General features: G+C 34.2%; 1 protein-coding gene across 10 annotated transcripts in view; it reads right to left on the reverse strand.

Annotated features, from left to right (window-relative positions):
• The window catches only part of LOC128861695 (gamma-aminobutyric acid receptor subunit beta), a 153,392-nt gene that overhangs the window by 65,790 nt on the left and 60,685 nt on the right, over window positions 1-26,917 (reverse strand). For all 10 annotated transcript variants that reach the window (XM_054100006.1, XM_054100003.1, XM_054100001.1 and 7 more), the window contains exons 3-4: window positions 16,537-16,634; window positions 15,539-15,606 (exon numbers count right to left, since the gene is read on the reverse strand). In XM_054100006.1, coding sequence (XP_053955981.1) covers window positions 15,539-15,606; window positions 16,537-16,634 — 166 coding nt within the window. The remainder of the gene's footprint in view (window positions 1-15,538; window positions 15,607-16,536; window positions 16,635-26,917) is intronic.

A 26,917-nucleotide genomic window follows, 5' to 3' on the forward strand; every position in this document is an offset into this window, starting at 1 on the left:
TTCCACTAGAAACCGGTCCCAGTTCCCTGGCAGCAGCGGTGCAGTCAACATCGCTCCGCGCGTGAAAGCTGTTTTAAAAGTGTGTTAGGATTTTGCAGTGGCAATGGCCATGCTGATCCTCTTTTTCGACTCTCGAGGCATCGTCCACAAGGAGTTTTTACCTCTCGGCATTTTACAAAGAAGTACTCTTTCGGCTGAAAACCCGCGTCACCCGGGTTCGGCCCGACCCCGTCAACAATTGGACCCTTCAACACGACAATGCGCCGGCGCACGCCGCCTTCCTCTGCACCTCTGCATTGGTCAAGATGGGGGTTCCGGTGCTTCCCCACCCTCATTACAGCCCAGACCTGTCCCCTCCGGACTTCTTCTTGTTCCCGCGCCTGAAAAGAAAGCTGAAGGGAAGGCGTTTCGACTCCATCGAAGAGATCCAAAAAACTGTGACAGCCGAATTGAACGCGATTCCGGCGGATGAGTTTAAAAAAAGTTTCCTGCAGTGGAAGGGCCGCTACCAGCGGTGCATTCACGATCAAGGGTCCTATTTTGAAGAATATTAGTTGTATAAGCCAAAAGGTTTAATAAGGCTGCTTGAAAAAAATAAGGCTCATTACTTTTCAATCAAACCCTGTAATGTCAAGGCCACCCTATTGCATCGCAGCGAAGCTTGAAATCTTGCAGCCATAGAATTGCATCGCTTACAAGTACTTGTGAACCGCTGCCTCCGTACAGTAATTCGCATCTTCTGGCCCAACACCATATCCAACTAAAACTTTTATGATATGGCGAACCTCCAACAATGCTAATGAAAATATTCAAAAGAAAGTGGAGGTGTCTTGGACACATTTTAAGAAGAGATCTGAACATCACCCATAATGCGATTAATTGGAACCCGCAAGATAGCCGACGCAGAGTTAGATCATCACTAATTTGGAGAAGAACCTTAGAAACAGAAATAGCAAAGACGAACAAAATGAATGAAATGAACTAAAGTGACTGGCATCCGACAGAAGCGAATGGAGGAAGCTTGTTGTGACCCTTTGGGCCATAAGAACTTGTATATATACCCACTCTATGATTTTAATATGAACACCAAGCAAAGGCGAATATTTCAAGCAATTAACAAAATTTTTTTTACTTTTAACCAAGGCATTTATAGATTTTTGAGAGCATGCATTGCTTATACTTTATTTCTAAGGGGCAAAATTTAACCTTGATTTTTGAAAGTAAAAACAAAAGAATTATGTTTTCAATAGCTGAGCATGTCTTAAATGTCGTTATTAATATCACAGAGAGAGTATATTAATACGAGTATAAGTATTTGAATTCACTTTTTTGAAAAATTAATGCCTCGAAACTTTGTGTATCAGAGTTTACGTCATCGCATCCCCACATAGCTCTGAATCGAAGGCACAGGTCATATGCAAACAATTGCCGTTTTAAATGGGGCCAACCAATATTCTGTTGATAAGTTTTATATCTTTAACATCGAAGTTACAGTTTTCGAACTAGGACTTTGATGGTAATTTTGTGAAAATTTGTGTTAAAAAGTTAGGACAATTTCTTGCAGATGATACAAATCTCTCGTACCATTTAGAGAAAATGTGAATTACTCTTCAAACTTCTTCGTATTGAGATTCGGTGACAGTGCCATTATCTGCTACTTCTTTAGCAATTTGATCTTTGACCACACCACATGAATGTTTGAGAATTCAAAGTCTGAGAGCTTCGCGTGAAACAGAGCAATACAGTGATTGCTACAACAATTGTTTTTTAAGAACTTGCAGGCTATTTGGCGGTCCGAGAAGATAACAACCTTGTCCGCGCACGTCTGATGAGCAACATGTAATGTCCTTAACAATTCATATAATTCTCAAAAGATAGAGGAGGAATGACTTTATATTTTAGAAGAATAAAGGATTTATTTAACGAGCAAACATCTTGAAGGGTTTGCCATTGACTAGTTCATTATTTGGTTCAAAATAAATGATACATTTGACCCTTCAGGTATAATTAGTAATAATTGCATCCAAAAAAATTATGTCGCACAAGATTTCCATAACTATGGTAGTAACGATAATGACGTAGGCATGTCAAAAGTAGTGATAATGGTAATTATAATGCTGTTAGAAATGGTAATGATAGCCCCTATGACCATGGTTATGCTAACGGGGGTAGTGCTGCCAGCAATAATTGCAATGGTAATATTAGTTATAATGGTCAATGATAATGATGATGACTAGTAGTGCTGGCAACTGGTGCTGATAATGGTGATGGCAGGGGTTAAAATTAGGAGAACGGATATAGTTATAATTACTTTATTTGCCATGGTAACTGAACATAGCTCCGGATGTCATTGCAAAACACTTGAAAGTGATAAGCACAATGCGATATTCGAAAGTAAAATAGAAAGTTTCGCGCATAGTAACTAAAGCTTCACTTGCTACAATTTGGGAAGCTTACATCATTACTGGTAAATAACTCTTTCTTGGCGGAAGTTTGCTCATTGAATAGCTTACTTTGAAAACTTTGAGTGTTTAAAGTTTCCTCGCCTCCAGTTCAACCTTTTGGCGGAAAAGTAGCATGAAAAATGTTTACTACTTACATACAATTAGCCATTAAATATAAAAAAGTGTCCATTGCGAAAATATTCCTAGTCAAGAATATTTACAGTAACGTATTTGCAGATGTATTTAAAGTATATGAAGTAATTATAAGGAAGCACACCACACACACATAGCTTACTTCTGTACCATTGGTCCTCAGTTTTAAAACGCTACTTATATATATGATGATTTACAGCAGTTTATGGTTGTGCTGGCAGAGTGCATGAGATATGCTAATATGTACTAAGCTATGCATGAGATGCAAAGAGTTTCATAAATGGAATTACACTGAGGCACGAAGGTAGGTGAAATACTTACAAGAAGCTCTTTGTGATAGCGCTAACTTGCATGTCTTGGAAATAAAAGTATTTGTTTTTTTTTTTTTTGTTTTTGGTATATATGTACAATAGTTTTTGTGCCATCCAACTCTTAAATAATTTTATAACCGCATGTAGTTTATGATTTAATGCCTAACAACAAATGCATAAATTATATATTTCACAGTATTGTGCCTGTCCTTGCTTGTCAGCGTAACAGCTGCACGTGTTTATATTTATATTGCGTTTAATTACATATGTACATATGTATGAGCACTACTATGGGTAAGTGTAAGTTGTTCTACACAGCTAATGGCGCCTTACACTCCTCGTCATACTAAAACAAAAATAAAAACAAAGCTTAACTCAAGGCTAAGGAAAAAATACATAAACCAAAGTAATAAATTTGCATTAAAGCGAAAATAAAGGCGAAGACAATTGGTGGGGGTTAGTAAGAGTCAACAGGAATGATGTTTTCACGGGTAGTTTCATTCGAGTTAATAAGAGATGGTAAATACTTTCAAGAGTGTATGATTGGGCAAATATGTATTTTGATTGCAGTAGAAGCTATATGAAAGTTAAATGTATAAACGGGAGAAAGCAAATACATATAATATACAATTTCGATATGAGCGTAGATTAATCCACCAATTCGCTAATTAGAAAATCAAAAAACAGGAAGAGAATACAAACTGTTGATGCTCGTAAGTACATATATAGAAGTACAAGGTGAAGTAAAAAGTATTGTACTAAAATGTTTTTTGCCAGATGTCCGAAGTATACATTGCAATTCATTACGGCTTCAAAAAAAGTCTGTTCACAATTTTATGTTTTTTTAGAGATTCCAAAATAAAGACAACAACAGAGCAAATTCGATACATCCTTCAGTACCACTAAGACCAGGGCGAAAATCGCTATTGCATTGCCTTGGAAACGAGGATTAGCCAGAAAACTTCTATATTTAGAAGCATTTTCATAAGATTTATTTTAAAGGAACAATTAGCCGGAAAACTTCTATATTTAGAAGCATTTTCATAAGATTTATTTTAAAGGAACAACCGTGGGGAACTTTTTACTGCAAATAATGTGGTATGCAGCTTCGGGCATTTTTTTTTTGGACTATAAGCTCGGTACTAAAAGTAAACAGAAAGAGCTGGAAAAACTACTACTTATTGGCGCTTATCGAATATTAATATGGAGCACCTTTGAACACTTTAGTATAGACTTTTATAATGAGTTTCGAAGCACAATGCATTTTCTGTACTTTTGGTAATGAGAGTAACTTTTTGGTCTATGTGGGTGGGCAGAATGGCTCAAAAGCCAGTCTGGCACTCTTCAATAGTGATTGAGCGTTGGTGAAAATTGAAGGAATATAGATTGGAGCACTCTCCCAGGCCGTCGTAGAAAGGAACACCTAGTGAGCTGGCTGATCATCTGGCTGCCAAGCCCCGGGCATTTATAAAGAAAATGCTGAACAGTATCCTTTTCTAAGACTTCTGCATAGAGAATAAATGTTAAACCTAGCTATTCTACATATATGCCGATCTCCACTTATCGGTAAACACAGGGCCGGATTTGGAAATTAAATGGCATATTATCTAATTTAACAATTTGGTTTTTCAAACGTTTGAATAGTATATATATCTATATATATATAATTGGCACGTACACACTTTTTGGGTGTTTCGCCGAGCTCTTCCTGCTATTTGTGGTGTGCGTCTTGATGTTGTTCCACAAATGGAGGGACCTACAGTTTCAAGCCGACTCTGAACGGCAGATATTTTTATGAGAAGCTTTTTCATGGAAGAAATACACTCGGAGGTTTGCCATTGCCTGCCTAGTGGCGACCGCTATTAGAAAAAGAGGTTGTCTGTAAAGTCGGTTTACTGACGATAGTTTAACGTGACAACGTCATAAGAAAATATTGATGGAATGGTTGCAATTTTCAAAACAAAATTTTAATTTTATTTGTTTGATAGATATTTTGTATGGATATAGAGGAGGAGCTAAATGGAATTGCAATTGAATAAGTCAAGTTACAGTTACACAAACGTGAAAAATGACGAAACATTTATCAAATTCATGAAAGATATCTTCAATTTCGATTGTGCATCAGACGTTAATAAGTCAACAACACTAAGAGGCACCATCATCGATTTGCCTTTTTCAAGACACTTTACACTCGAAACACTCCCTTTCATTTCCTACTTTTTCTATCATCGTCCTGTTCTCAACAGAGAAATGGTTCATTACCATCCACACAGGAAGAAGGCATATGCAAATACAAGTATGTGAATTTATATACAAATGCGCATATACATACATATACATACATATATATGCTCACTCAAGTAGGACAGAGCCAGATGTCGAACGTTGCCGAACGCGGGGCCGATTGTGCTCTTTGTCGTTCGTTCCGCGCTCTCGCTTGCAGTTCAAGCACATTAGCTTACATTTGCTTGCGTACGGAATAGATTCATATATTTGATATGTCCATATGATTCGTATGCATCTTTACATATAGATTTGTTCTTTTTGAAAATTGCGCGAAATTGTATATGTATATGCATGTTTATATACATATATTAGTATACAACATATCTTATAAGGTATGTGGTAAATATTACCATACATTTTTTCCTTCATATATAATAAAAAAATTAATAATAATAACATTAAAACAAGAGGTATTATTAACAAACTTGGTTTTATTTTAAATTCTTCAAGTAAATCAAATTAATAATAATCAATAAGAAGGCATATGCAAATACAAATACGTGAATTTATATATGTACATATGCGCATATACATACATATATACGCTCACTTAAGTAGGAGAGAGCAAGATGTCGAGCGTTGCCGTTCGTTTGCTTTGTTGGTTCCGCGCTTTCGCTTGCAGTTCATTCAAGGTAACGGCAATGAACAAGGTAACGACATATGAGCAAGGTAACGACAAATGAGCAAGGTAACGACATATGAGCAAGGTAACACTAATGAGCAAGGTAACGACACATTTTTTCGTGCGTGCAGCCTGTTAAATCGAATTATAAGACGTTATCACGTCAAAATGTTTTTCTTAATTTTGGCGTTTCACCGAGAATCGACCCTACGTTCCAACTGTGAACTCCGAATGGTAGTCACGCACTTACCCGTTCGGCTACGGTGACCACCATGAATATTACAATACTCCCCCTAATTAAGTTTTAGGATATGGCAACACGAGAGTGAGTATAGCATTTTTAACTTAAATCCCACTGAAAAAACTCATACTGGTAAAAAAGGGTCTACTAAATAAATGACAGCTGCTTCGTTAATTTTCCGAGACTTAAAAACTAAATATGGGGGAAAATAAAAGCATTTCTAGCAATAGCATTTGAGTAGAAGAAACTGGTGGAGCAGTGATTCTTATGAAAATTATTCATTTCACCATGAAATAGAGAAGTGTGCATAACTCCGTCAGCATCCGGGCTTACGTAGTAGATAGCGACCAGATTTCGAAACAAAAAGACTGAAATTTGGCACTAAATGTTTAGACAGCTTTCCAGCAGCTTACATTTGAAAAACTCTCTGCTCCTATTACAAATACCTATTCATAAATATTCAGCAATTTCCAGCGATCTCTTCTTGTCCCCCCCCCCCCCCCCTATCATATAAAGGGCGGGATAAAAATCCACAAATTGTCAGGGTATTCCACTTTATTTTAATTTTTTTATTTAATATCTAACTGTGCCCGACTAATCAGTTATTATGGCAGCTTCTTTTAGCAGTACTCGTCTGTCCGTTATTGCGGCAGCTCCATCTTAAACTTAAGACTCCTCAAAACGCCGGGTAGGCCGACTGTTCGCAACATGAACTGAATTCTGATCGGTCTCTAAGTAGTAAAATTTGCAGAATGTTTATATATTTTCTTGTAGTGAGTAAGTATTTCTTTCTCAAGTCGGGTTGACTTCCTTAACCAAATATAGATTTCTATAAGCTTTTTGCAGGAGTTTGTATTAGGAGAAATCAGTAAAAGCTTTTTGTGGTATGCAGTAAACAAAACTTTGTGAGGAATGAAATTTATGTATCCATCCGATACGTCATATGTTTGTATGTATTTTTTTTTTGTTTTTTTTTTTGTTCTTTGTATTTCCTTCTTAGTGAAAAAAAACGAAAATGTGCATGCGCCAAATTTTCTTCTGATTTAATTTCCCGATATGACTAAACACACGCACATACACATACAAATATTGAAAACACTTAAAACACACAAATTTTTAAGTAAGCAAATTTAGGTTTTTTTTAATTTATTATAAATTAATACTCATAAACACTCACATATTACACAGAGTGCACTTAATTAGAAGCGGCGTATTTGGACCAGTTTTTGTTACTTTTCTTTTATTGTTTTAATTTTCATTAATTTTTTATAAAAAGATGTATCATTTATTTTACAAAAAATATCATTTACAACAAAATTTCAAACTTTGTGCAAGTATTATATAAATTTGTCACACCTTCATCAAAATTTTAAACTTTTAATCAGAATTAAAAAAATTCTGGGTCGGCAGGTTTATGGCTTATTAAATTTTGGTATAATATGGAGCAAGCCTGATCTAGCTCAAAATTCGAGTTGAGTTTTGATTATTATTTTATTTTTTGACAGCATTGCTCATTTCTATCATATAAAGAATTTAAATGGTCACAATATCGCGTCTAATTAGGTGCACGCAACTGTATGTACTCATGTATTGTATTGAATATTTAAACATTAACATATGTAGATATATGTATGTATCAATTTATGTATACAATTATGTAAAAATAATACAAGAAAATCGAACATCTTCTAACTGAAAATTTGTATTTGTGGGAAATATATGAATGGTGTAATGCAAATAAGAAATATTTATGAATATTTATATAAGATGATATAGGTGTGTATGTATATGGCCTTATAATAATTTTGTATGACTTGTTTGCAGTTTTAGTTTTCGGGTTATATTTTCTTTAATTGACTGAAGAAATCTTAACAATTGAAAATTTTAATTTTTTTCTCGATGCAACGAATGATTCATAAAAGTAAATATATACATATATATTTTTTTAATGTATTATAAAAATATAGAAAAAAAAATGTATTAAACTTTTAAAAACTTTAATTTTTCCTTTCATTCTAATATTTTTTGTTTGTTAAATTTGTGCATATATTAATGATAATTTTGAAAAATATTAAAGCTTTTTAGTCGCATTCAAAATACCCACTCATCCAGCCAATATATGCATGAACAGTATATTTATCAGGGCGAGTATTCGCTAATTTTGCAGCAAAACAAATTAATTTAAGAAAATAAAATTTGCATATAAAATGTATGATGATTATGCATTGGATGATTACGCTGAGTTTAAAAAATTGACACATAACTGCAAATTCTAACAAAAAATTTATGTATAAATTCAATTATTTTTAAATAAGTAAATGCTTTATGCAGTTGAAGCGAATGACAAAAATAGACGTCATGAATTATATGTAAGCATGAACTAAATATATATGTTTCTATGTATTTTGTATGTTTTGATGAATGTGAGTGTTAAGCTGAGTAGAATTAGAGCTGATGTATAGCAGTAAGATTGAAAAGGTGTGTAGAAGGGATATATGTATGTATATTGGTATATGTGGATAGAATGGGAGAAGAAAATTTTAGAATTTATGTAGTTAGAGAAGGTCGAAAGAGGCAGCGAAGAAGAGATAGACATGAGTTAGTTGTGTGTACTGGTAAAGTTCAGTTCTTTGAGGCAACAACAACTATTACGCATTAAATGCAAATATTCCAAAAAAAAAAACAGTTCCCATATTCAAAAATGCGCAGTTTATTTATATTTGATTACAAACTCACAGCGAGTACGTGTCTTAAGTCTTTCATTAGTAATATTGTTTAAGTGAATTAATGTAATTAAATTTTTAGTTATTTTTTTAGTTAAGTTGGAGCTTGCTTCATAAAGCGCTAGGATATATGTAAGAAATATATGTATATATATATATATATATATTCTTTATACATATAAATACACATTTATTAAAAAAAGTTCTAACAAAGCAAATAACCGAAAATTCATTTTGTTTAATTAACACCAGTGTAATGTGCAAAGAGCCTTGAAAACCTTTGCTGCTCGTTAACGAAAATGCAAATTAAATAAACAAATGAAAAACTTAATATAAATAAAAGAACGATCACGAAATCTTTAAAAATTGTGCATTAATAAGTCTGTAAAACCTCACTAGATCTGAATAATTTTGAAGTAATGTGGTAGTGAATTTCTCGACGCGCGTTATGCTTTGCTGTTTATGTTGATTGAACTGAATGTACGTTGGTAAAGCTAATAGACTTATATTTCTAATACAAGCACATATAACTCATTACCATCTGTGAAAAGTAATCAATTGGCGCACTACGAACAGGCGAAGAGGTTTGACCAAACATCCTACAAAGGGTGTAAGCGCCAGTTATTACCATTATAATAACACCAAATGCTATTGAGTAATTTACTTTTTCACCTAACAAAACTGCATTCGAAAAATGTGATACCGTATAAGAATCAAGCCAAATACTGTTAAGGAACTAATCATCATTTACTTGTTAGACTTTCTTTTCTACCTTTCATTTCATTACTTTCAATTGCCTATTTCGATGAATTTAGACGACTACTCGTAAAAGCGGATTATAATAACTGTAATAGACGCGAGTTTTGCGAAACCTTGATCAATGTGAAGCTACGCGAGTTAGCATGAATTGTTCAAAGCCCAATGAAAGAATCGACAATGAAATGATGTCGTACTTCAATTCAATCTTCAAACTGAAGTCATAAATCCTCATTACGAACTTTGATTTTTTTTGTTTTTGGTGATTATTTAACTTCATTTTCTTAACTTTCTCTTTATTATTTCTATTTTTGCAGAAACTGCAAGAATGAAGAGGAGGAAGAGTCGGTCAGACATTTGCTCTGTCAGACATCTGGCAAGCCACTTTGTTAAGATACCTTGGTTCGCTATTTTTGTATGATACGGGTGACCGTAGGTACAAAAGTATCAGCGAGAAAGGTTTGCACATAAACTAAAAGGGTTTAGCGAGGAGTATTAGGTAAACTGAATTTATGGTCTCACAATGGATCGGTAACGGCATAAATGAGTTAGTTTAAAAACCGACTCCCGCTTCTACCTACCTACTTTTATCTAATATGGCTTTTAGAAATATTTGTGTAATATTTTACAAAGTTCATCAAATAAAAGTCGACCCTTCTATGTCATGCTATGTATGCATTCACGTAGCCGCTGAAGCTAATAAATACGTCTGTAACCAGCATAAGTCTGGTATTGAACTCACAGTCGTGCCTTTTTAGACAACTGTATGTTTTTGGTCTTCAGTTTCATTTCAATCATACACTGATGACTAGTGGCTACCTCGAAGGGAAATACTTATATATTGTCAAGCTGGCAACTTGAATAATGGAGGAGTTCTGGATTTTTCAAACAAGGATTGACATTTCAGAACATTTAACAAAAATGTCCTTGATTAGCGGCTCTAATGAAAAAAGAGTAGAACCAGTTACCGGAAAATCTAGACCGGAAAATAAAGTAAAACTTTGTAAGCACTATTTACAAGAAGTCCTGTGGATACCAGGTAGAGGTTTCAGTGGTAAATAAATTGCTCCGACGTCAAAAAATATTCAGAAATGTAGGTTAACGCTGAATTCTGTCTCCCAACAGAATAATTTTGAACTTATTGAACACCAAGATACTGTGGCGTCCATGTTCCTCACCCCTTTTTTTGCTACTGGCTGATCTTCTAGCATTTGAGTTTCAAACCGCTTGAGATATGATCCATTATGTATTACAAAGTTCCCATTTCCAAAGCGCTCCTAACTTTATCTATAATTTTTTGACAACCAAATGTTGTAAAGATTTTTCTCTTCTTTGCTTCCATTGTTTTAATTTTGTCAATAAATTTGTAGTTGCTTTTAGCGTAATCAAACATTTTAAGCAGTGCACTCCCTCTAATAATTCTATTTTTACTTTAATTTTTTTCCTTTTAATGTTTATTTTTGTATTTGCAAGAAAACAAAATTTAAAAATTAAATTAATAAAATAATTACAAAACCAACTGAAAAAAGTTATGAACAAAATCAGCACTTGATTTCTCGTTTGTGTCGTAATTGTATGCAAATAAAATATATTTGTATTGGTTCTTTGTTGTGTTTATTTGTTGTTTCTTCACTTTCAATATAAGTAGAAAAGTATGTATGTTTGTACGGGTATTAAGTTTATTTGCGATATGTACCATGAGAACTTCCGAAACCGAACTGATACTGAGGACATACATTGTGACGCCAACCTCCACAGGGGGACCTGGAACATACACACACACGTTTTTGTTGTAATTGTATCACATTCAGTAATAAAATAGTATTTTTTTTTAATAGTTGTCTTATATACGTTTTGATGGCATACAATAAATGGTGATTGTGGAAAAAATTGTTGTTTTATTGGACAATTTTTACATCCTTCGTTGCAATTATTTTACTTTTGTGTTTAGTGACGGTGAGTTTGGGTAAGGTTTTTCTTATCACGCTAAGGGAAGTGGGGTTTAGTATAGAAAGTGGATTAAAAACAAACTTACATCAAATCTTAAATATAATATTCTAATGTTACATTATTGCACAATCGTACTTTTCTGTTTACCAAAGCAGTGTGGGCGGGAACCCAGACAGGACGAGGGCACTTTGTAAAATTAAAAAATTTTTACAGCAATTATTGTAAATGACAAATACAGGATTTTAATAGCGAAAGCAGTTAGTATAGAGTATGCAAATCAAACTGTACTTTCAGTCGCGTTCGCTGTTTATTCTTAAATCGAAATACACGTTATCTATATATATTAATAAAATCCAGTGCGAATGTAATGGAACGATTTACATTTTCATTTACCGATGATGAGATACTTTATTTTTTCACATAAGCAATAATTAGAGACTATGAAAAATATTGTTTATGGCTTCGCATTACCCGGCTAACTTGAACTGTAACGAAGGTGTCACGTATACGCACCATCCTCTGCTTGCTCCATACGACAACCAGGGCTTGCGTCTACGCACTACAGTCTGCTTGTATACACTACAGCGAAGATGCTACGTATACGCACTACCCTCTTGTTGTGTTATAAGGCAAAGAATGTATTGCGTATACGCACCGTCCTCAATTTGTTTTACATTACAACGAAGATGTTATGTATACGCACTATTTTCTTCATGCTCTATGAATAACGAAGGTATTGCGTATACGCACCGTCCTCTGGTTGATGTACACTACAAAGCAGATGTTATGTATACGCACTATCCGCTTCTTGTTTTATCAAGAACGAAGGTATTGCATATACGCACTCTGCTTGTTATACAAAACCACGAAGATGTTATGTATACGCACTGTCCTCTGCTTGCCCTATTAATCTTTTTAAAAGGCGTACGATTATATGTGTTTCCAAAAGAAATTAATGTAACTCCTATATTTTGTCTCCTACATTTTATATTCTTTCACCCGTATACAATATAAAACAATTTAATTTGACGTACAAATAGCAATGTGTCGAATGAAAACCAAATCAATCTAAATTCTCTTCTTACTTTATTGAAAACCCGTCACTTTTATTATAAAATAACTTTACATTTCATATGTGTTTATATGTAGTTATTTCTTAATTTTTTCTACATATTTCAATACCTTGAGTTTTATTAAAATACGTCACCTTCGCAGAAGCATATATGTTTTGTAATTATTGAGTTTGAAGAAAAGAAGATGATGAGATTAAGCAAATTCAACATTAAAACAAAGCACGAAAATAAGAAGACAATTTAGATTACTATAAAATTATATAGTAAAAAGTAAGAAGAAAATGTCTGAATGTATTCTCAATTTTTGAATTGTTGTGTATGTGTTAGACTGCAACTTGTGACGTATTAGGCGAGGTATGCATGGAATAAAAGCATTTTTTGTTTTTGTTTTTGATTTGTGCCAATATAGTAGACGTTCAAAATTTTGGTGATTTTTTATATAACAACAATAAGTTTTGTAGTATACAAGTAGTTAGTACTGAGTGGTGGATCTTTTGTGTGTGTATTGCTTTATTATATCATGAACTAGCGTAACGACAGACTAAATTTGAGACTACGAATGGGTAATTATGATATGATTCCTTTGAATTTTTTCTAAAAAAAAGAAGAAAAGTATAAATCAGCAGAAAGCATTCATTTTTGTCAAAAAAAAAATGTAAATGAAAATTCTCTGTTTTGTCACGCTTTGCTAGAAGGCGAAGCTATGGAGCTAAAACAACTGTAAGTACTTTTTCTACAAAGAGATCGAACTAAAAACCGTTACGAATCAAATTATGATTTATTAAAGGCATACGCATTCTAAGAAATGTACAAATTGTTCCACCATTTCTATGAACATATTAAATTTTATGCCTGTGTATAGGTAGTTATATATTGTATAACTGAAAACTGGTTTGGTCACCATAACTTTTTTCTAATTTAAGCCTCCCTTTTAAAAAGTAAAATGTCTATTATAAAAAGTTCACGAATAAAAAAAAGTCGTACCAATTATTATGTCAATGCTTCTCAAATATTGTAAGTATATATATTGATATGGCATCTAATTCTCAGAATAAGTATCGGCGCTCAATAGTGACTATCAATAAAAGAAGGAATTAGTAGTTACTTTTGTAAAACCTCTAAAATTTCTACCAGTGCCCACTTAATTCTTTGCTGCTAAAAATAGCAACTAATGCCTATACTGTTCAAATATTATTCAGTATGATGCGCATGCATGCTTATTAATTTAATCTCTACACGCGCTTTTGAAAAGCAGCTTAAGTTGATACAAATTGTCCTGCTGGAACATCAACATCCACAACACAAAATCTGGGAGACCTCGGTCAAACGTCTAATAAGAGGATAACGGATATACTTTTCACAACGCATGAATAAATATTGTTAGTATATACAGACGAACATATATATTTTGCAGATGTGTATTTGTTGGCATATAAAGGAATAGTTAAAATTTAGTTTTGAAATATCGTAAGTTTTAACTAATTTTTAAATGTAATTTTTTGTGTCGAAAACGGTTTTAATGTTAGTCAAGTTTCACGGCAATGATTTAAAAATTAAACTTTGAGAGAGCTGCACGACTATTACTAAAATGTGGCTTATTTCTTTTCTCCCCTAACTCCCTTTAGGCTTCATTCCGATATGATCAACATGACCACAGATGTATGCATATATAGGTATAACTAACTAAAAGTTTTTTTGGTCACTTCATTTGATGCGCTTAAACGCTCTAAAAACTGATGCAGAATGGGTAAGAGAGTATAACTTGGCAGACATTTTCACAACTCAATTTTCAAAATATCATTATTGCTTTGTCTTCACTTAGGTGACACTTCAGGCTTCATGCACTTCTTGATGGAGGAATATTTAGGCAAGGTCTTCTATTTTACCCTCATCACAAAATAAGTATATGCGCGAGTCACATTTTGCTCTAGTTTTGTTTATTTCGTTGCTTTAGTACTTAGCGGTGATAATCTGTAATAACTTATATTACATTAAAATATTTAAACTATTGTAGTGGTTCGCACAGGATAAGATCTGAGCACCAAAATAAGATGTGAATGCACACATGGTGCCACGGTTTCTCTGACTTTTTAGAATGGAATTTTACGTTAAATCATCGTATCATAGCATATCAGCATACATTCTGGTTTACCAGGAGACGTCACGTTTCCAAAATCTAATATATCGACTAATGGGTAATTGCATTAAAAGCCGTCCCAGCCTTTTGGCCTTTCTGGTTTGAGTTCATCAGTTTTTTTGTGTAACTGAAAATTTTATATATTTTTGTGCTTTATACCTTTGATACCTGGAATTTTTTGTAAATAACTTAGTTTTGTTTTTGCTTAATAAAAATAAAAAAATTTTGCCATGTTTTTAATACACAAATTCTGCCTTAAGGTATTTCTAATAGCAGTAATTTAGTTTTTAACTTGGCACTGCCTCAGTTTCCAACAACAACCCTTCCTATAATAATTAAAAAACACTCAAAAATCCCTGCTCAATAAAGAAATATAAAAAACGTGTTAAATAAATCAAACCGTAGCAACAACCAAAAAAAATAGCAAATGCTAGCACAATTAAACTATTTATATCCGTAAGTGGAGAACGAGAGACAAACAAATGGTAATAATAGCAAATTAAAGTATTTTTTATATGCAAAGGTACAGCGCTCAAATACTCATTTATTTATTTATTTAATTTTTTTTCTGAACAAACAAACAAACGAAATATAGAAAATTTCCACAGTAAAAGAAAATTAAAAAATTCCAAAATATTTCATAATTCATAACAACTATTAGCAATTAATTCAAATAGTAAAAAAAGGGAAAGTTTCAAAAAGAAAGTGTACGAAAACAGACGCTAATAATAAGAAGGCATTACATTTAAGTCTAAATGCTGATATCAAGAAAAAACGAAAAGAAACTAATTGAAAATTTGTTTGTGTTTTTAATAAAAGGTACATTTGGGCTTGTTGTGTACCATTTTAACTTCAGACAGCGAGCTGATCGATAGCACATACATGGTGACTCCAACTTCAACGGGAGGTCCTGAAACATGGATATGTTAAGTCAATTAAGAATGCAAATTAAATCATAAAAATAAAATACAAAAAACTGCCGAAAGATAACTCAAAAGTAGAAGGAAAACACAAAAAATTATTACCCAACAATTCCAAGAATTTGACGGAAAAATAAATACGAATTTCATTTGAAGTAGTTATTATGGTATTTTCATTATTTATTTATTTGTTTTGCTATTTTTATTTATTTATTTTTGTTTTCTGATAAGTAACAAAAATAATTACCCATATCTATGCGATAGTTTTATGTGTGTACAATGGCATAATTATATATGCTGTTAATTCGATAGGAAAGTAATTTAGTTGCACGTAGTGTCACGTTTCATTTATGGTATGCATTTGTTAATGTGTGTTGTACTTTAATGGTTAAAAAGTTGTAAAATGAGTAGTGCTTAAAGTTTTTGAAAATAACTTTTAGTAGTACGGAAGTAGTGAAAAAATGTGTTGAATATGAGTTAATGAAAAACTATAGGTATAAGCTAAATATTTTATTAAACATATAGCAGAAGTAGTTGGTAAGCATTCATTAGAAAAATTCATATTTTTATTTAAAAAATGGATTATTTGTAGTATTGGCAAGGAATAATAGATATTTTTTGGGATTTAAAATGGTTTTGAAAAATTTCAAACACAAGTTCATTTAGTATGTCGGCGTGTACTTATATGGTATCGGTGGACTGCTAGAATCCTCCCTAATTTTTCAATTTTATTATTTTTTTATTAAAATGCTATATTTGACAGACTATACTTTATATGCAGGTATATCTGTATAATCTAATTTTTATGATTTTATGATTTTGTTAATTACACTAACACCGCATTGTCGAGATTGCAACAAATTAGTATATTAACTCGAAATTTTTTGATATGTTGAGACTCTCGCAAACATGAAACTCACCTCCATAGTTAGGCCTTACTCTTTTGTCGTAGCTAACGCTAAATGAATCGAGAATAGCGGATATGTTAACATCACCCAACATGCTGCCTCCACCAGTCCTGTAAGGAGGAAAAAAGCAAATAATAATGCAGTCATTAGCCACGCCAATAACAAGGCAAACAAGACATCTGATTAAAAGAAATCAGTTCATTTAAAAAGCTGTTATATAATATTATGGATTAATATAAAACATGTGTGGGTATGTTAAGAAAAAAAAACTTACTTAATTACAGATTCAAAGGGTCCAAAATGGCGGAAGGAGTAGGAGAGGATGTCTTCTACCAGCAGTTTGATGTCCAAAAGTCTTTCAGACTACCTAATTACTGTCGTATATTTAAGCTGAAATCTATGCCGCAATAAAAGCAGCTGAGTTAACTCTTTAATTAACTCCTCTTAATGCCAAGATAATCATTTGCATGACAAGTCAAGCGGCTATTGAACCAATTATGGCTCCCTGCACTTACTCGGAATGTGTTCAGCAGCGCAATTCCAAAATGGATGAACTCTGCGGAAATGGTCACTATTTACTGGATACCAAAACACAAAGAAATAGAAGGAAATGAGAAAGCCAATGGGCTCGCTAAGGCAGGTATACGATTGCCGAGATTGAGCACGCCATACATATTCCCATCGCTCTCCTTTCAGAAAACGAAACTATAAGTAAATGAGGAACTATCTCTTGAAACACAGCCGATATGGGAACATTAAACCTCGTACAAAACTGCAAACAAATTATGTCAAGGACTTTGAGTACGAAAACTGCAAACTGCAAAGTATGGATTAGAGTACTGACAGGACACTGTCTCAACCCGCATCACGCAGCCAAAATGGGATTAGTTCAGAGCGATGTGTGTAACTTATGCAACGAAGCAGATTCTAGGGTACTTTAGAACACCTATTTTGTCACTGCCTTGTTCTTCTTAGAACTCGACAAATGTGCTTAGAATCAACATATTTTTCTTCCTTGAAGAATATTGCTGATAAAATGCTGAGCGGCTTCTTAATACTCGTGAAGGCGTACATTATTAATTACCTAAAACAATATCTTCGACCGCAAATGCATAGCTCGGCCAACACAATGGGCCTTAGAAGAATAAGTGAGATCTTTTTACAGATCATCCAGCACTACGTAATCTAATTATAGTGAGTTTCAAAGAATTAATGTTGGAATTAGTTGCACTCATTTCAGTCATCAGTCATAGCTCCTAATAGAGCAACAATTTTTGACTATCTTTTGTAGCATTAGAGTGGGCCGAACTGAAAATGATTGATTTATTGGAAGATGACATTTTCTGATTGTTATCGGGCCACCATAGGTAGCAATTATTGTGAAAGCATCTAACTGCATTACACGAGAGGTAAGTCTTGAAGTACGTTTGAAAACACTCACAATATCGAATACTTGATACGGTATCGTTCAGTTAATTTCAAAAATATTCCAGCTCATATTGAAGTACTTTTGACTGCAAAAGATTGTATATCATGGTCCTGTGCCATGCATCATTCCGAAGGTGTAATTTTTCTTACTCATAAGGGCTCGCCACTGAAGGCCTCACTGGAGTGAAATATGTTTAAGAGAGTTCTGGAATGGAGACATTGAAAAAGGAATTGTGTACTTTAAATATCCCCTTTAGCTGTCCTTATTATAAAAATGCTTGTTTGTCGTATTAGAGGTCGGCTACGAATACAAACGCTCTGCCTCTGATAGTATTCAATGCGGTATCAGCTGGTGGAAACAAAAGAAGAGGAATTCCTATTCAGCATTGAAGATATCAAGTGGAGAAGAACTAAGCTTTGCTTGGTGTTTCCAACTGACGCCGGTTAGAACAAGAAAGGAACAACTGACGCGCTTTGTTAAGCTCGGCCAAAATCGCGTCAGCGGTCTACGATCTATCATGAAATTTCAATGGACCTATTAATGCATCCTGTGTTCTTTTCTTACGGTTTTCACCATAGCCGAATGCGTTGGTACATGACTTCTATTCGGAAGTGCGTAGATTCAAATCTCAGTAAATGAAACACCAAAATGCAGAAAAATGTTCGTACAATAGCGGTCGCCCCTCGACAGGCAATGGCAAATCTCCGAGTGTATTTCGCCCATGAAAAAGCTGCTCATAAAAAACCATTTGGCGTTTGTCTTAAAACTGTAGACCTCTCCGTTTTCGGAACTACATCAAGACGCATACCACAAATAGGAGAAGGAGGATTGTTTTAGGCTCTTTTCTCATTGTTTTCCTGTTGTTTTTTCTAAACCTATGGTCTTTATTTACGATACTATGAAAATTTTTAATTCTTGGTAGGTTTTAACTTATCTTTTTAATAAAAGCACCAGTTAGTTGACACCGGAAATAGCCAGAAGTCTAATGTGGATATGCTACGCTTTTCTAATATAGCGTTGCAATACGTTGGGATTTGCTCCCACTAACGTGTCACAGTGCAAACATTACCTAAAACACTTGGCAAACCCTGTACAAATGTCACAAATGTCATGACCCAAACCCATCTCCCACAACTTGTTTGTGTTGGGCCTGCTGACATTTCAATAATAAATAAAATACTAAAAAATAATAAATGGCAGCTATAGCGTTCATTCATTTGATTTTTTCTCTTGAATAGCAACGCTCGTATTTTAAATATCACATTATGAGGCAAATCATAATAATATCGTTATCACTGATTCCTAGCTCATTCATAAATGGTATTTGCTATTGCAAAATCTAAACTGAGCACAACAAAATATCACAAAATTCTATTTTAAACTTTTAACCACAGAGAAGCTTTCATAAAAGCAAAAGCAAACCAGAAATGCTTATCAGAGCAAACACTCATTTCATTTATTGCATTTTTCCAATTAAAAAGTTTTGTTTTCGAGACTTTCAGTGCTGCTACACTTTCCCTTGCTACCGCACGCACGCCATTCGTATGTGTGCATAGGCAACATTTCTATGGCAAATAAAAAGTTCATTAGCGCATTACTCATACGCAGTGTTGTACGAGAAAAAGAAAGAGAGCGCGTACCTGAAAGCACTAAAGTTTTATTCTTTAAACGCCAACACATTGTAACAGAAAACAACGCAGCCTCTAACGAAGTAAAAAAATTCTTTCAAATGGCAAGAATTGCAAAAAGTACACATTTGTACACAGTAATAGAAGAAGCATCAGAAGTTGCGCAATGAAACTCAGAAAACTGGCAGTAAAAGCAAATGAAGATAAAAACTTTTAAATGAAATTCGGGTGAAAAACAACAAAGGGAAAAATCCCAAGGATATTGAGTGCATGCATGCACTTATGTGTAGCTATGTATATTGGTGCGTGTGAATATGATATATTATCTTTATACTATACTATTTACTACTTACATACGAGTATATATATCCATATATCTATACTAAAATATATACTCTTATATATACGATCATAGACAGATCTAGGCTTCTCCAAACATACTGAGTAAAACAATGACAGCAGTGTCGTTCTTTAAAACTAAATTTGAAGAGAGTTTGTGTTGCGGCAGAACAGCTTCGGTGTATAGTATATTAACAATAACATAAGAGGCAGTATGTGAAATTCAAGCCAATGCAAGCAGTCACTTTGCCAGCCTACGCTCGTGCTCGAGGTTGAATGCTAATACAAAGGACAACCCCCAACACAAAACACAAATACTAAGAACCAAGAATATTCTGCAGTGATTCGCAAAATTCAAAAAAAGTTTGTGACTCAAAAGGTAATACCAAGCAGCAAACGAAAAGGAAATTCCAAATTAACAGCTGGCTGTAAATGAGCAGATCTTTTGTCGTCGCATCAGCAAAGAAATTTCTTGCCCGCAACCTCTTCCCAACATCTTCCACTAGCGCCCCTGTTGTACTGGTCGTTTTCAGTGAGAAAAACAATTGAAATCATAATAGCGTTAGCAAAACACAATCGTTAAATATTACGAATGCGTACGAAGTGCAACCTTCTTTTAATTACCGAATGCGACCTATGACTTTACTAGGTGCAGCGAAAGCTTTGTGTGTTCCCCTTGCAGCTTTTCCATACAAAAACACATCGCGCATGTGTGAGTGAGCCGTTTTTTTGCAAAAATGTGCTCTCACTTATAAACATTTCTGGTTGCAAGAGCCAGGAAAGAGAATGATGCTAAGTTGAAAGAGACTTTTTCAACTAAGCGCTCGTCTTCTCGTTCGCAACATGTTCCCACGAATGCCTATATGGAGACAGTAAAAATATTTTGTGCTCTGATTTGTAACAAAAGTAAAAAAAAAATTTAATTTGAGTGCACACCAAATATATATATACATATATTAAAAAAAAAAATCATTGCTATCACACAAGTAAAAATTTTTTGCAGAGAATAGCGAAAAGCAATTGAGAGAAAAGTAAAAATGTCTACTCTCTCGCCTTTACTATCCTTTCATGAATACACGCCCAGTTCAGTTAGTTCAACTGAGTTCAGTTACATACTCGTATAATGAAATCAGTTTATTTCCCCCGCGAGCCTCCGGCCCTTTTCAAAAACCTATACCTGGCATTGCAAAATATTTACATTTACCGATATGCGTATACATTTATACATACACACAAGCACTTTTATACGAGGCTTGGCAAATACGTGCACATAGACAACCTGCATATATTCACATAGACAAAGTATATCAATGCAGGTTGCATTAAACATTTTATTAAATATCTAGGCCAGCGCTTAAGCAATATAAAGTGCGTGCATATAGAGCAAACTGGGTGTCTCTCTCTCGGCTATTTTGGGACGAATGTTATATTTCGAAACTTCAGCTTTTTCTATAAGTAATTTACCCTTATTCATATGGGGAAGAAAATATTTTTAGGTTCCGGTCTTAGCAACCAAACAGCCGCAAAATGTCGTGAAACTATTCATATGGGAAATTTTCTCTCCAATATTGAATTCTTTGTTGGATGTCTGGCATCGTCAATACTTATCATATGATACAATAAAAATAAGCCAAAACGTTGTGTTCACATATTTCAATGAAGAAATCCTTTGTGCATAACCACCTTGCCAACTGCATTCAACGATAGAGCAATAAAATGTTTATTTGCATGGCCGACGCGCTCTGATATTTTTACGCTTATATCGATCGATCCAATCGGCTCATATATATATATATGTATATCCGCCCACACTTATGTCAAATGGTAACATAATTTGTTGAGATAAGTTGTTTTAAGCACGTCAGACTGCCCGTGTTCACAACAACCCGGGCAAAAATTTGTAGATTTCAATAAAACTTGGTGCCCTTTACTTATATAACGAAACTTTGCAAATTGATATCTTTGTTACAAATAAAGCAAAATTACTCATATTTAGCACAAATGACAAAAACATAAATGCGATGCACGCAAAGTTTAAAATCGCATTTTTACGTAAATCTCTATGACGGCTTAATAAAACGCGGCTAAACTTATAGTTTGATCATGGCCCACCTCATTTAGATCGGCTGTACGAGATTCGTTTGAAAACCCCGTGCAAAAACAACAACTACTTAATTGTTTTGCGGCCTCGATAGTCTAGCGTAAGTGCACTAGCTTGCCATGCCACAAGTTGTGGGTTCGAATTCCATGTAAAGCACGATCCTCGCACTTTTCCAAATTTACCTACTTTCCCTGTTTCTAAAAAAAAAAAAAAACAAAAAACAGAAACGCATTCCTCAAACCCAAAAACTTATTCCATCCATTCTTACTACCGCACAATAGTCACCGCATTATTTGCATTGTGGTTGCTAAAACAAGCAAAAAGCAAAAGAACACATACAGTTACACATTGCGCCCGCAAGAGGAAGCGGGCGACCGCGGTAATAGCGCAGACACATCAACTTTAGCGAAGTCCTCAACCATCTTTGCAATCCTTCTGCCAGAAAAATGTGAAACACAGATGGCACTCCAAGCAGTAAGAATACTTTGTTTCTAAGTTTAGGGTCTGATTACCCTGTCAGAAATCAAATAGATTAACGAAACCAACGCAAGACAAATCTTGTCGAGGCCATATGCTCTCGAGAGGAGTGAACAAGGAAAAAAAAGTGTTTGAGGTATACCCTTTCTATTTTTCGACATAGTTTCCTTTTAGGCTTATACGCTTCATCGAACGCTATTCTACTTTTGGGGACTATTATATTTTCTAGGACTTGTCCAAGTTTGAAAAATCGCCATTCGTTTCTACAACCACCTCCCCGTTGGAATAAAATGTTTTTCCCGCCAGCCATGTCTTTTAATAGAGGAGCACGTACTAGTTCCCAACCTGGAGAATAGAGGAAGATATGAGACGAGTTGGAACTTTATATCCATTAGTTTTGCAACCTCAACTACTGAGGCGTGAGCTGGTGCGTTCTCTTGATGGATAAAGAAATAGACCGAACTGGCTGAAGCTTGCGATGTGTTTTTTCAGGAGATACTATTAAGTAAAAATAATCGCAATGCACGTCAGTAGTGACATCTCTCTGCCTTTGCACGAAATTTTCAAACGATCCTCGTAGATTTTACTAAGATCGGTCATAAGGCGCTCTTACTTTTAATAAGCTAAGACGAAATTTTCGTCTCTTTGGTTGATGTCAAAAACTATAACTCCCATTGTCTGAGTTTTTTTATCGAAATTTTACAGCCATTTACTCGAGTACGGGTGCATATGCAAAGTTCGGTCTGTACTGAGTCTGACACTTGTCTACTTGTTTGATTAAATTTTTCTATTTTCCTAGGCCCATTATATTTGTAGTAGGTTCTAAATGAATAAACAGATAATTTTCAGATTCTCTACTTAATATCCGAATGATTTCATGCCAAGTGATCCAGATATTTTAGTTTTTTAGTACATTTTTCTGAAAATTGGTTCATTTCTAGGCTAGAGTATAATAAGGGGGTGTCTTTCAAATTTTTGTTTTTATTTATTTATTTTTTTTTTTTACTTTGTCCTAATAAATTGCAAACAATTAAAAAAATGTGTTTTTTTCTCTTGTTTACATATGTGATTTTATCTTAAAAAAATTAACAAAAATTCTAAAAATCTTGAATTGAACCGAAAATATGTCAGCTTGAAATATTCAACATTCAAAAAATCTCAAAATTATAAAAGTTTTCTCAAATCTTTGCAGTTTGCTTCTTATTAGGTACATTCAAGCTAAAACCAATTTTTAGAAAACTCGACAGCGATGTCTAAATTATTGCATCAGTCGACATGGAATGCTCATCTGTCAAAAGAGATGACATCGGACTGTGACAGCTGACACAACAAAACACTTTTAACACTTTTTTCCAAAAGCCCGCTGTTTTTTCATTTTTCAGAAAAATGTGTCACACCTGCCAGAATGACAAATTTACAGAATAATAATCAGTTTAAATTTTTCCTTTCAGATGTCCTGAAGAGCCAAAATCTTGTTGACAACCACCTAAAGACGCTTACTTTGGCGCCATCCTACTACAAAAAAATATGTAAAAAAATGCTTTTGTATACCATTTGATGTCAATACTATAAAACCAAGACGATTGCAAATTCTTTTCTTAAAAAAAAAAATCCTAAAAAATCTATAAAAAATGCGTATTTGACCAGACTAAAACCTTAAACAAAAACTTGAAGGAAAATTAGCGTGAATTGAATTCTTTGCTTCTCTTTATTTTCTGTATTGGCCGATTTCAGAGCAACTTTTAAAATCAAAAAAGAATCAAAGTTCTTTTTTACTCATACCGTTGTAATGAATGAGGTTTTCACATTAGCTGCAGAAATGAAGATACGAATGGGCACTGGTATATGCGCATTCATTTCAATAGATTTGAACGACATAAGCCGCAAAAGAATATTACGCACTCTTGGCTAAATGCAAGATGCTTTTATTTTCAAATCCTCTCTTTAAAAAAAATCATTCATTGATGGTAGAACTGCTCTTTGATAACATCGCAAGGTTCTAACAACTCTGAATATAAAATGTATATAGTGCATGTACAAGTATATCACTCTGATCTGAACGGCGCAAAATATAACCTTCAAACCATTAATATTTGGCTACTGAGTTAGTAGTTGTTGCCAGTTACAACTCATTGCAGTAATAACTCTTTTTGTGGCGTTCAAGAAATATTTCTAACATACAAAATTATTTACCGACGTTGTTTGGCCCTTTATAATTTTTGTTTTTGTATAGATCCCTTGCTTTCACTTGGTTCAAAAATTGAAACCCGCGTCACTCACATATTAACCTATATCTATATATTTTCGCTATTGCTAAGCCAATACTTATTTCGTTTTTAGTAGTATTCACTTCATTTTCAAGAAAATTTAATATAATATACTAAAAGTTGCCCTCATGGAGTTGCTGGTTTCAACGGCCGATGCTAAAAGGATAAGTGCCTTATCATCAATAAATGAGGCAAATTGGTAGCCTGCTCTCAGTACTTTATTAGCATCAGACACTGGGCAATTTGACTAAGGAACAAGCACTCTTCTAGAGTGACATCGGACCAGTAAATTCTGGTAATAGAGTACCTAGTCCTAGCTGGCCAAGACAGAACGAAATCCGCTCAACTCGATGCACCAATAAAAGGTTCAGCAAAATGAGTTCAGAAGCATTAAATTCTTTTCTGTAGAAATTGTTGTAAAAAGTTAAGGAAATGTAAATGTATTCAGAACTTCTTATGCAAAAGCTTTGAACTTCAAAAAAAAAACATGAGTTTCTAATTTTAGAGAAATTTTGAATAACAGGCCAGCCTACCTACACAGAGACGAGCTATGGGAGATGAGATTATATTTTTGAAAAAAATGAGAATTGCTTCGGACAAATTAGACATAGGACTAGAGATATATTTACTGCGTTTACCAAGGACTACAGATTTTACCGATTTAATGGAATTTAACCGGATCTAACCTATCGATATTCAAACTGCAGCGGTTTTGAGTTGATACTTTCTATGCATTGGCGTTTGTTATCTGAATAAACGCATACGGTTCGGTCCTTTGTTCTACACTTTTAAGCGATATGTAACTCCTTTTGTACATTCTTACGCCAGTTAGGGACCCAATAGCGAGTTTTCTTCACCACTGTTGCAGGTTCTTATTTTTATTTTTCTTTTGTATATTTTTATACTTCATTTTACGCATTTACTCCCCATAGATACGTGCACACATTGTTGCCACCATTACTTGTACACACATAAACTCACACAGGCGTACACATATTCGCAGCCAGTAGCTGCCAACATTATAAAGGCGCTTCACCATATCTCGATTGCTGATGGTGTTGCCCACTTGTCAGCTTCTTGAGCGTCAGCACCACAGCGAGCCTCACTTGGCAGCAGCATGAATTTTACTCTTCAGCACTCTGTCGCCTCTTCGCATATTCAATCAAAACAAATCAAGTGCTCGCCAGCTGTGTTCACACACCAGGCAACCCATGCATTTCGGTAAGAAGCAAGCAGGCAAACAGGCAGTGAGACAACCCGCCGGATAGCTTAAGTGACACTTACGCTGCTTGTCAGTTGTGTGTCAACACCAAACCTGTTTTAGGCAATAATAAAAAAGGAAACTGCCTTCAAAATGCAGTTTGAGTAACAAAATGTAGATATGTAATTTTCTGCAACTGCATACAAAATTTAGATATATAATTTTCTGCAACTGCATACTACAATATGCGTTTGTTCAAGCATATTTCGAGCAACGTCCATGTAACTGTTATTCGCCCATGCCGTTTCGTTAACTTATAACTACATTTCCAAGTGCCAAGAGTTGTGTTGGTCATTTGAAAGCCTTGAAGAGGAAAACTGAGTTTTTTTTTGTTTTTTAGACTCACATTTGTAAAATGCATGCACAAACTTCTAACTAGAAAGCAGGGAGAAGATTTTTTTTTTGTTTTTATGGATATAAAGGGTATTGGTAGTTTCGTGTAAAAGTGGGGTATATTTTCAACTGAAAGTGCACGGAAATGATTTTTTATACAAATACTCGTACATATGACTCACAAATTCGCTATTGGTCAAATGATCTTCAGGTTGGAGTTAATCGCTAGTGCAAAGAAGAGTTCACGAAAGACAGCGAGCTCTGGTGGAACAAGCTAGACAAGTTTTGGTTAAAGCGTCATCAGGTGATTTATAATTATAAACTATTCCATCTTAGAGTCCCAGTCAAAATTATACTTCAAGTTTTATGCAAGAATTTAATTAACGCGGAGGCACATTTACAATGACTTAATATATTTCAAAATGCAAAATCGTCCACGAAAGCTTACCATAATTAGTTATTACCATCACGTCGCTGTTTCTGCACCTTTTAACTTTTGTGGATGTACATTAGTTTCACGGTCATAGGAGAACATAATACTTATATTATTTTATATAC

This window comes from Anastrepha ludens, chromosome 4, assembly GCF_028408465.1.
Source record: "Anastrepha ludens isolate Willacy chromosome 4, idAnaLude1.1, whole genome shotgun sequence".
Taxonomy (NCBI): domain Eukaryota; kingdom Metazoa; phylum Arthropoda; class Insecta; order Diptera; family Tephritidae; genus Anastrepha; species Anastrepha ludens.